The sequence below is a fragment of the Sander lucioperca genome, chromosome 1 (assembly GCF_008315115.2).
Source record: "Sander lucioperca isolate FBNREF2018 chromosome 1, SLUC_FBN_1.2, whole genome shotgun sequence".
NCBI lineage: Eukaryota > Metazoa > Chordata > Actinopteri > Perciformes > Percidae > Sander > Sander lucioperca.
Window position 1 is genome coordinate 11,581,960 of NC_050173.1, and position 12,974 is coordinate 11,594,933.

The 12,974-nt window shown below is 36.1% G+C and overlaps 1 protein-coding gene across 3 annotated transcripts in view; it reads left to right on the top strand.

Moving 5' to 3' along the window:
* pnpla7a (patatin-like phospholipase domain containing 7a) overlaps positions 1-10,251 on the top strand; it is a 29,931-nt gene extending 19,680 nt beyond the window's left edge. For 2 of the 3 annotated variants that reach the window (XM_031277868.2, XM_031277869.2), the window contains exons 34-36: positions 3,051-3,135; positions 5,727-5,842; positions 6,868-10,251. In XM_031277868.2, coding sequence (XP_031133728.1) covers positions 3,051-3,135; positions 5,727-5,842; positions 6,868-6,993 — 327 coding nt within the window. In that variant the 3' untranslated portion in view covers positions 6,994-10,251. The remainder of the gene's footprint in view (positions 1-3,050; positions 3,136-5,726; positions 5,843-6,867) is intronic. The other variant, XM_031277870.2, reaches the window with a different exon arrangement.
* Positions 10,252-12,974: the final 2,723 nt, after the last annotated feature.

The following is a 12,974-nucleotide window of genomic DNA, read 5'->3' on the forward strand; positions in this document are numbered from 1 at the left end:
TATAACTATAGATTCTCATCACAACTCAGGGAAGTAGCTGACAGGGGACATTTCTAATTTAAAATATCTTGCATTCATGGTTTAATCAAAGCTATTTAAAAAACATGTAACAAGCAGAGTTGCAATGAAATACTATGTCTTAATCACTTTTTTTTTTGATCCTCTGAGTTTTGCAATCAAACTGATTAGCTCACAAACACATTATCTCAGTAATTGCTCTTGCATTAGTCCCCATCTGTGCAAAAACAAAGCAAAATTCACATCTTCTTGAGTTTGGTCGGTATGGCAATCTCATTTGCAGGCCAGTATGTTTAATCGAACACATGGGTAATGGTTACATTTTCTTTAATTTTTTTGTAAATCGTTTCTACATTATGTCCTCATTGTCAGCTGCATTTCATTAACAGCCCCATGTTTGCATCAGTCTGCTCTAAAAGTACAGAGAAACAGATTTACCATATACCAAATTTGTCCCCCAGCAATGGCTAAGAAAGACAAAGGACAAACTAAACAAGGAAGGACATTGAATGCTCAAGAAAGAATGAGATATTTACCCCCAATCTGATCAACATGAGTGTGAAGATAAAAATAGCTGGGTTGATATTGAAAGGAGTTCTGACAATAGCCCCAAAGCAACGAACTAACAAATGAACCTGAATGATTGTGGAGTTAAGGATGGAGCTGCAGCCATTGTTGTAGATTTGAAACATAAATAAATCCAATTTTCATACTTAAAAATAGTTATCCCGCGTAGGCAGTTAATGAGTGCCTTTTCTATTTTCAGGTGCTACTGTAGGATGCAACTCTCAGGGGAAATAATGCATCTCTTACCGTGATGGATTTTACATTGTGTGTTCTGTAATGTTGCACAAAATGCTGAACAAAACAAGTGGCAACAAAAAAGTGGTTACAGTGGTTAAGATCCAGAATAGGCAGCTAAGTGATTGATTCAATCACAGTCAGTCAGTGATCATTAAATTGTTAAATGTGAGGCAATAGCCTCATTTGGCCCTAACCCAAAACTATGTCTGCACAATAAAATAACATTAAGGTTAGTAAATCCAGTTTAGAAAATCGATCGAAATGAGCTTTCAAATATCGACCTCAAAAGGAGGATCGGGGATTTTTACCATTTGGCCTTAGTGTGGTACATTACCAAAACAATAAGGCGGTTATAATACCATATAGCCTACTTTTTTCAAGAAGAATTTGAAAATGTGAATGACAGTTATCAGGTCATAAAACCAATTATCTGTTATCTTACAAATCAAGACTCCATAGTCTGACAATGACATAGTTGTCAGTGCTAAAAAAAAAACAAATTGAAAATTTAATTTAATTGTGACCTTAAAATCGAAAATTGAATCGTTCATCCATCCATCCATCCATCTTCTTCCGCTTATCCGGTAACGGGTCGCGGGGGTAGCAGCTCCAGCAGGGGACCCCAAACTTCCCTTTCCCGAGCCACATTAACCAGCTCCGACTGGGGGATCCCGAGGCGTTCCCAGGCCAGGTTGGAGATATAATCCCTCCACCTAGTCCTGGGTCATCCCCGAGGCCTCCTCCCAGCTGGACGTGCCTGGAACACCTCCCTAGGGAGGCGCCCAGGGGGCATCCTTACCAGATGCCCGAACCACCTCAACTGGCTCCTTTCGACGCGAAGGAGCAGCGGCTCTACTCCGAGCTCCTCACGGATGACTGAGCTTCTCACCCTATCTCTAAGGGAGACGCCAGCCACCCTCCTGAGGAAACCCATTTCGGCCGCTTGTACCCTGGATCTCGTTCTTTCGGTCATGACCCAGCCTTCATGACCATAGGTGAGGGTAGGAACGAAAACTGACCGGTAGATTGAGAGCTTTGCCTTCTGGCTCAGCTCTCTTTTCGTCACAACGGTGCGATAAATTGAGTGTAATACCGCACCCGCTGCGCCGATTCTCCGACCAATCTCCCGCTCCATTGTCCCCTCACTCGCGAACAATACCCCAAGGTACTTGAACTCCTTCACTTGTAGTAAAGACTCATTCCCTACCTGGAGAAGGCACTCCATCGGTTTCCTGCTGAGAACCATGGCCTCAGATTTAGAGGTGCTGATCCTCATCCCAGCCGCTTCACACTCGGCTGCGAACCGATCCAGTGAGTGCTGAAGGTCACAGGCCGACGATGCCATCAGGACCACATCATCTGCAAAAAGCAGCGATGAGATCCCCAGCTCACCAAACTGCAACCCCTCTCCACCCCGACTACGCCTCGATATCCTGTCCATAAATACTACAAACAGGATTGGTGACAAAGCGCAGCCCTGGCGGAGGCCAACTCTCACCTGAAACGAGTCCGACTTACTGCCGAGAACCCGGACGCAGCTCTCGCTTTGGTCGTACAGAGATTGGATGGCCCTGAGAAGGGACCCCCTCACCCCATACTCCCGCAGCACCTCCCACAGTATCTCCCGGGGGACCCGGTCATAGGCCTTCTCCAGATCCACAAAGCACATGTAGACCGGTTGGGCATACTCCCAGGCTCCCTCCAGGATCCTTGCGAGAGTAAAGATCTGGTCCATTGTTCCACGACCAGGACGGAATCCGCATTGTTCCTCTTCAACCTGAGGTTCGACTATCGACCGAACCCTCCTTTCCAGCAAAATTGAATCGTTGATTTGGAGAATTGTGATACCCCTAGTTATTTTTGACATCGTGTTTTACATGGTGGAGGGGCTGTCAATCTGGAAATGTGTGGACTTCTCCACATCCTCTTTTGGTGTCTTCATCAGCTAAAGGAAAGCAAAAAGGAAGTCGCAATACAGCAGTTTAACGGTGTGGTATATGTGCACAATGTTGCCTAAATGGAGACATAAAGACAAAATCCAAATCGGCTCCCTTCTTCTTAGTGAAACTGCTGGCTGCTATTAAATGTTTTCATTAACAGTGTATAGTACGTAGGTACTGTAAGGAGGAATACGTTAAAGTATTCTAACAGACAAGGTGTTGATGCCTGGCAGTTTGCGTAGTTAAAGCACCCAGTACATGACATTTATGAGAGTGTGTTTCTTTCAGGTGGTGACGTGTCCCAACGCTTCCTTTACTGACCTGGCAGAAATTGTGTCCCGTATCGAGCCTGTCAAACCTGCTCTGGCTGATGGTAAGAGTATTGACAGACACTCACTTTCACCACACCCATGCTTATGCACAACACAATGTCTACGAGAAGACATGCTATTACTGTTTCTCCCCCATGTTTGTCTTCCCGTGCTTGCTTTTTTTGTTTTTGGATGGGTTTTCTTTTTCCTGTCATACTCTATTTGCAAATGAATCTGTTTAACATCAAGGACGAAATGGGTTATGTGTTAGTAAACTGTGCACACACAGGTTACAGGGTGCCTGCGGGGTCTTAAAAAGGATTCAAAGTTGATTCATCAATTTAGCGACAATTATGTATGTATTACATTTTGTAGTTTGTTTTCAGAATGTATATTTGTCCAAAGATGTTGTTTACTAAAGTTTGCGTGGATGTTTTGCGTAGTTGCATAAATTTAAACATTGCATAGGCACATAGTCGAATTCTGTGTAGTTTATTTATGGGATCTACTTTACTGTGATTTTCTATATGACATTTTTTGTGACATTTTTATGACATACTATGACTTCTTATGACCTTTTTATGGCATGCTATACTAAGATCTTTTATAAATTATGACATACTATACTATGACTTCTTATAAAATTTTATGACATACTATACTAAGACTTTTTTATATTTTTATGACATACTATGACTTTTTGATGGCAAACTATACTATGACTTTTTAATACAAATTCTATGACATACTATGACTTTTTATTGCATACTATACTATGACTTTTTGTGAAAAGTTTATGATCTACTATACTGACTTTTATGACATACTATACTATGACTTTTTATGCAATTTTTGTGACATACTATACTATGATTTTTTATGACATACTATACTATGACGCTTTATGACATTTCTTATGTATTCTTATTTGTTACGATATACTATGATTTTTTTGTATTAAAAATAATCTAATTGAAATTTTTAATTGTCAAACAACCTAAAAAAAGGTTTTACTACAAGGTTACATCTCTCACCTTATGTTTCAAGTCCTGCTTATCATTTCACTTGCAGCCATCTCTGCTTAAACTGTGTGTACGCCTGGTCTGAAGTGTGCATGAAGTGCACACATTCTCACTACACATTCTTCCTTTAAAAATTACCAGTTTATGTGTGGGAAATGGCGTATGCATGGTTTTTGTGTGTAGGCATCGTTTAGTCGCTGGTCTGTATGCCATAATGGGTTTTTGTTAAGAGGGAACTCCTGTGACATCATACTCCTTAAGATCACAAAGTTTAAAGTTTATTGGTCAAATAGTCAAGTCAAATGTATTATATAGCCCAATATCACAAATTTGCCTTAAGGGACTTTTACAATATGTACAGCATACACCCTCTGTCCTTGACCCCTGACCCTTGCTACAGATAAGAAAAAGCTCCCTAAACAAAACCCTTTTAATGGAGGAAAAAACAGATGAAACTGAGGAAGGATCCCTCTCCCGGGAGATGAATAGATGTCGTGTGTACAGAATAGACCAACTAAAAATTACAATATAGACAATCCATATGACAAGATTATACATATGTGAACATATATGAATAGATTTCAATGGATAGAGGATGTCAAGCTATATTGATATATCTAGAGATATATCTATATAGATCTATCTAGAGATAGATCTATATAGATCTATCTAGAGATAGATCTATATAGATCTATCTAGATAGATCTATATCTATCTATCTATCTATCTATCTATATAGATAGATATATCTAGATATATAGATAGATATCTAGATATATACAGTGAGGAAAATAAGGGGTCTGTTGTATCATACAAATAAATAGTTAAAAAATCATACATTGTGATTTCTGGATTTTTTTTTTATTTTATTTTTTTTAGATTATGTCTCTCACAGTGGACATGCACCTACGATGACAATTTCAGACCCCTCCATGATTTCTAAGTGGGAGAACTTGCAAAATAGCAGGGTGTTCAAATACTTATTTTCCTCACTGTATGTATGTATGTATATATATATATATATATATATATATATAGATAGATAGATAGATAGATAGATAGATAGATAGATAGATAGATAGATAGATATAGAGATAGATAGCTATAGATGTAGAGATATAGAGATAGCTATAGATAGATAGATATAGAGATAGATATATATAGATAGAGATAGATATATATAGATAGATATAGAGATAGAGAGATATAGAGATAGATATATATAGATATAGAGATAGATATATATAGAGATAGATAGATATATATAGATAGATATATATATCTATCTATCTATCTATCTATCTATCTATCTAGATAGATAGTAGCCTAATAACAAAGAGTGTTTATATATTTAAATCATATTTAGAAACTATCTTTAAGTGCAAGTGTTGTTTTTGTCAGACATCTCCATCCTTCTCTTTCTTCCTCTTCTTTCTATTTATAACTCATTTGTCATCCATCACTCTTCACACTGCCCTGTTTGTCTTCTCAGAATTTTTCACGTTTGCTTTTCTGACTCATTCACCTGCACACCCACTTTCATTTGTCACCTCTTCTACACCACATATTCCAACTTATTCACCCACAATGTTTTTCTTTGCTTCCTGTCCTCCACTCCTTCCCTTCATCAGAGGAGTCAGACTACCACACTGACTATGAAGAGGAGGCAGTGGAGAGCGCTCTGTCTGACATGGAGCTATACAATCGCTACGGAGAGCACACTGAAGGGGAGGAGACTGCTGACACGGTGCGACCCACTGCTTAAAAGACACACTATGGGGTTTCTTTTCTATACAACATAGCCTATGCATTTTAGTCATGTCTAAAACAAGCATCTCATGGTAAATGTTTACCTTTGCAGTGTACAGTGCACACTAAATGTAATACTTTCACTATTATTGGGCATCATAACTTCTTGTTAAATCTAGACATTTGGAAAGTCAAGTGTCCTGTTGGCCATTGTGCAAAAAGAAATTAAAGTTTACTCCCGGAGCCAGGCCAATCCGTGCTTTAAAAGTGATTGATTTTACCATAAAATAAATCCTAAAAGTAATTAGAAGACACTGCAGGGCCACCTAATTAAACTAAAATGACATGTCTAACAGCCAGGGCCTGAGACAGTTGCAGGGCTATGACTTGACCAAAGAGAAGGGGAACCAATTTATGATGCAAAACAGAGAAAAAGTTTTAAAAAAGAGGCATGAAGGTCAAGTGACGCTAGACAATAAAGCTGTGTTAGTACTTTTAAACTGGAACGCCTTCTCCTACTGAATAAATCAAAGATTATACACATCTGTTACTCATATTTCTAACACAAACTGGAGTAAAAAAGATAATTGGTAAGAATGGATTGGTGGTGTCCAGCACAGGGCATTAAAGAGATCTCTTGTCAGAGATTTTAAGAGCAGGATGAAACGGTTCAAACCAGATACAATTTGAGATTATTAAAGGATAGGATCCCATTTTTAGAAGTCTATCCTTACCATATTATTATTGGCCCCGTAATCATTCCTTCTGTTCATACTGGCCTGTTTTAAGTGATGAGGTTGATGATGCTTTATAAAACAGAGGGAACAAAATACAATTACCAATAGAAAGCAAATGCATTGGACAAGGGCCATGTATCATAGTAGCCATGTTATTTGATAGTGACCCATTCAGTAAGAGTCTATTTCTTTACACTTTGATTAGATGTGTAGAATATTATTCAGATGAAATGTAATTTAACTCCTCATCCCTTCACTGATACATAACCTTACTTCTGATTCCCAGGATGAAGAGCTGGAAGGGAGACGTGCATGCCACATTACCTCACTCACCAGCAGCCACCCCCAGTCTCCCACCGTCTCTGACAGTCCGTCAAACCAGGAAGTCCTTTCCAAACAGTCCGTTAAGTGAAGACCGGTCTGATGAACTCTGCCCGATCAGGTCATCACAATTTAACCTGCCTGTCTTTAACCCTCCAGTGTGTCCCACATCATGACTCAAAACCTGTCCCCTGCCGCTATGACTGTCATCGTGACTGCGATTACCATTTTGCCATCTGTAACGTGGCCTCGTTAGATGTGTGGTTGACATAACAAATGGACAGCCCCTTTAAAATAACTGAATACAGGCAGCTAGGATCACATTTACTCAGCTGCAAATCCTATGCATTCCTATTATACAGCCACAAGTCTAATTATTTCTCATATTGAGATAGTCAAGCGTACTCTCTGTAGCTTTACATGAATCAGTCCAGTGGAAGATAGGTTAGGATATTTCCATGAAATATTTATTACATGAAGCTAGGTGAAAACAATGAATCTTTTTTAATTACAATATCTGTAGACAGATTTGAGATCGTTAAAGAGTCAGTTCACCTAAATTCCCAAATAACACTCCTCTGTTATCTAGACATGCAGATAGTTTTGATATGATTTCCCCACGTTTTGACATATCCATCTCAGATTTCTGCCACACAGTGTTAAAAGTTTACACACAAAAAAATTCAACATGTCAAAAGAAAAACACCAAATGTTTTTTTTTGTCTTGTCTTAAAATTCACACCTTTTCAGACCACTAAAAATCGTTTAAATAAAAGCAAAGAAGGCAGATTCACTCTATGATGGGTCACGAATATATATTACCCTACTTTGTTTTAAGGGGCCAAAAATGTCGGGGATACACAGCTCTGAGTAATCTGCAGGACACAGTCAACAGTTTCTATCGGAACTGATTCCTCAGTAGAAAGTAGGTCCTGCGAAAATTGTTGACAGTGAGGTCTGTGGTAGTATCCGCGACACTGCTTCTAAAGACAGATATGTTTTATGAATTTTTAAAATGTAGTTTTTCAAGTGTGAGCACCACAAGAAAAAGTCCATTCACCTCACTTGTATTTAAAGCGACCAAAATCTCAGAAACTTGGGCAAATAATACCCAAACTATCTACATGGCTAGATACCACTAGAGGTAAGTAAGACAAATACATGTTATCAACGCTTTTACACCACTTTATCAGGTACACCTGTACAATCTGCCATAACATCTATCTTTTACAAAGATTTTTTATTACTGAGGTCATAGTTCAAGGTGGTGGTGTGCTGGACTGCATTAAATTGAAAGGTGTTTATTTTTTTTTTCGTCCTCCCTATCGACAAACATGACTGAGACAGAATAACCGAGGGGTCAGAATATTAAAAACACCCCTAAAGGTAATGCAGTCCAGTTATCACTACCTACGACCTCAATGCTAGAACACTGAATTATCACCTTTTATGACGATGTTAAAGAAAACAATTGATTATAGGCATCATTAAGTACACTTTACGGCAGAACAGTTGTATTGGATTGCACTTTGTACATTTGTACCTAATAAAGTTGCATTAAAGTATTGCATTGTTGTATTCAGTTTTGAACCTAACCTGTAATGTTTTATACGCTCAGTCTACATTCTGATTCACATCAAGATTTACAGAAAGATAGCAAAACAAGCAGCACACTCTATGGCCACAGCTGCCCAGTGTGCCAGGGACATGGAGGGAAGAAATGATTGCAATCCACTTCATAGCACTAGTTTCCCTCTGTTTGCAAAAGAACTCTGAAGCTCCACTCGCCTCAATATAGTTCATGCACAAGGGATAAGAGCAGAAGGACAGGGCTTCACTAGAACGTGTTGTAACATGTAACTTGTCAAGACATGTTTTCGATTTTTTTTCTCCAGTGATTTGGATCTAAATATTCTTTTGCTACTGCCATTAAGATAATCAGATTTGTGTTGCATTATTGCACACATAGTTTTATAGTCAAAAAAAGTGAATAAATATTCACATTTAAGCCAATAATGTGTACATCCTAAGCCCTAGATGATTTTATGCACAAGCCACAACAGCTGGACAATCACTCCAGCAATGCACAAATACACTAACAAATCATTTTCATGTATAGCCTTGTTTAAAATGCCTCTCTGTAAGACACTTTAGAATTAACTTAACCTTAACTTAAATTATTGATTAGTGTGATATTTATTCTTTTCATTTTTGATTACTGTGATCTTTATTCTTCCAATTGGCAGATTCATATTTTGGTCTACGTCAGAATGTCAATGTCAACATTTCTTAGAGCTCAATGGGACATCTTTAAATTGTTTTTGTCTGACCAACCGTCCAAAACCCAAAGATATTCACTCTACTACAACAAAGCCTCACATCTGAGAAACTGGAACCATCAAATGTTTGGCATTTTTGCTTGATGAATGGCTTAAACAATGAACTAAGTATCAAAGTCAGTAGTTTTCTGTTGATTGACTAATCAGCCCTAATAGCCTTATAACCAGAGCTCTAACAATACTGCATAACAACTTTTTTGAATGAGGATCTTCTTAATTTGTTTCTAAACTAATTATGATCAAACTGTATACTGAGTGGGGACATTTTTGTTAAACAAACTTGTCTGTGTTAGACAAACTATGTAAAAGTGATTATACTGTGATTGTACGACACATGATAAAATACAAATATACTTGCAATAAGCTCATATCAACCGGCCAATTTATCCGTCAGGCTCTAATCATTAGAATATCAATGCAACTTTTTATGATTTTATTTTCTTCCCACTTGATATAGCACCCTGCGAGCATCACCGTATGAAGCTGTGATCTCAGCTAATACTGGTGCTACAGTGCCTGCCACCATACATGTGTAAACAGTAGGAGAAACCCTGTGATGATAAACACTATGGGGATGCCATATGGTGTTGTTAAATGAAGTCTGGACACAGAATGAGTAAGGCAGGGAGGGAAACGTTTACTAATGCGGTAATGGTCTTTGCACTGGTGTTTTCTTTTGTACTTTAGGGCGTTCTCCAAAAAACGGAACACAATGAATTTATGCCTGGCAGAATGAATGTTTCGCTACTTTATTAAATTGGACATGGTAATGTGTGAATGTGGATGAAGTGCTTATGTAATGTGTGGAACTGTGCCAAGTTAATATTACAAAGCCTTAGATGACCCGTACAGAAAAACAACCACTCGTGCCCTCATTTAACATTAGTGTCCAATGATGAATGTTTGCCAGTAAGCCTGTACTGTAGGCCATCAGTTATTTGTCAATATTTGTTACTTGAAAAATATAGTTTTTGATAATTGTTACTAATAAACCACTGTTTGCTGTAGTATTCCGCATGTCTTTAATTTCCCAATAAGCCATCTGACTTCGTAGTTTGCTGTAGAAAAGAAACGATTATTTTCACATTTGGTTAATATGTCGAAAAAAATTATTAAAAAGCCATAGTATAGTTGAAAAAAAAGTTATAGTATAGGATGTGGAAAAGTCATGAAAAAGTCATAGTATATGTCAAAAAGTCATAGTATGGGATATGGAAAAGTCGAGAGGAATAGTATAGTATGTCAAAAAGCGTCATAGTATAGTATGTTGAATAAAAGTCAGTATATTGTGTGGAAAAGTCATTAAAAAAATCATAGTATAGTACGTGGAAAAGTCATAGTATGTCGAAAGAAAGTCATAGCATTGTATGTCGAAAAAAAGTCATAGTATACTATGTCCAAAAAAGTAATAGTATAGTACGTGGAAAAGTCATAGTATGTCTAAAAGTCATAGAATAGTATGTCGAAAAAAAAGTCCCTAAAAAGTTATAGTATGTCAAAAGTCATAGTATAACATATCGAAAAGAAGTCATAATAAAATATGTCGAAAAAAAGTCACAGTATAATATGTTGAATAAAAGTCATAGTATAGGATGTCTAAAAGTTATAGTATAGTATGTCGAAAAAATCCCTAAAAAAATCATAGTATACTATGTCAAAAAAAAGTAATAGTATAGTATGTTGAATAAAAGTCATAGTATAGGATGTTTAAAAGTCATAGTATAGTATGTCGGAAAAAAAAGTCCCTAAAAAGTAATAGTACAGTATGTCAAAAGTCATAGTATAACATATCGAAAAGAAGTCATATTATAATATTTCGAAAAAAAGTCACAGTATATGTTGGATTAAAGTCACAGTATAGGATGTGGAAAAGTCATTAAAAAGTCAGTTATAGTATAGTATGTCGAAAAAATCCCTAAAAAGTCATAGTATAGTATGTCAAAAAAATTTTATATGTCGAAGAGTCATAGTATAGTATGTTGTGAAAAAGTCTTTTAGAAGTCATAGTATAGTATGTCAAAAAAAAGTCAGCGACATCCAGCGATCAGACCTGCAACCTGACGTCCAGCAACCAGACCGCCAACCTGACGTCCTGCAACCAGACCGCCAACCACCAGCCACCTCACACAGTAACTTATGTACTTATGTTGAATAAGTCATTGTATAGTATGTCAAAAAAAGTGATAAAAAGCCACAGTTTAGTATGTCGAAAAAAGTGATAAAAAAGTGATAAAAAGTCATAGTATAGTATGTCAAAAAAAGACATAGTATAACATGTTGAAAAAGGTCATAGTATAGCATGTTGTAAAAAGTCATAGTATAGCATGCCTAAAAAAGTCATAGTATGGTATGTTGAAAAAAAAGTGATAAAAAAGTCATAGTATAGCATGTCGAAAAAGGTGATAAAAAGTCATAGTATAGTATGTCGAAAAAAGTGATAAAAATGTCATAGTATGTTGAAAAAAGTGATGAAAAAGTCATAGTATAGTATGTTGAAAAAAGTCATTGTATAGTATGTCGAAAAAAGGCATAGTATAGTATGTCGAAAAAAGTGAAAAAAAGTCATAGTATAGTATGTCGAAAAAAGTGAAAAAAAAGCATAGTATAGTATGTCGAAAAAAGTCAAGTCAGTATAGCATGTCGAAAACCGTGATAAAAAAGTCATAGTATAGCATGTCGAAAAAAGTCATAGTATAATATATTGAAAAAAGTGATAAAAAAGTCATAGTATAGTATGTCACAAACAGTCATAGTATATGTTGAAAAAAGTGATAAAAAAGTCATAGCATAGTATGTTGAAATAAGTCATTAAAAAGTCATAGTATAGTATGTTGAAAAAAGTCATTGTATAGTATGTCGAAAAAAGTGAAAAAAAAGTCATAGTATATAGTATGTCGAAAAAAGTCATAGTATAGTATGTCGACAAAAGTGATAAAAAGTTTTAGTACAATATGTCTACAAAATTTATAAAACATTCATAGTATAGTATGTCTAAAAAAGTCATAGTATGTTGAAAAAAGTGATGAAAAAGGCATAGTATAGTATGTCGAAAAATATTACAAAATGTCATATAACATGTCGAAAAAAGTGATAAAAAAGACATAGTATAGCATGTCAAAAAAGTGATAAAAAAGTCATAGTATAGTATGTCAAAAAAAGACATAGTATAACATGTTGAAAAATGTCATAGTATAGCATGCCTAAAAAAGTCATAGTATAGTATGTTGAAAAAAAGTGATAAAAAAGTCATAGTATAGCATGTCGAAAAAGGTGATAAGTCATAGTATAGCATGTTGTAAAAAGTCATAGTATAGTACGTCTAAAAAAGTCATAGTATATAGAATGTCGAAAAAAAGTCATAGTATAGTATGTCGAAAAAAGTGATAGTCATAGTATAGCATGTTGAAAAAGGTGATAAAAAGTCATAGTATAGTATGTCAAAATAAGTCATAGTATAGTATGTCTAAAAAAGTGATAAAAAGTCACAGTATAGCATGTCGAAAATATTGAAAAAAAAGCATAGTATAGTATGTCGAAAAAAGTCATAGTATAGCATGTCGAAAAAAGTGATAAAAAAGACATAGTATAGCATGTTGAAAAAGGTGATAAAAAGTCATAGTATAGTATGTCAAAATAAGTCATAGTATAGTATGTCGAAAAAAGTGATAAAAAAGTCATAGTATAGCTTGTCGAAAAAAGTGATAAAAAAGTCATAGTATAGCATGTCGAAAAA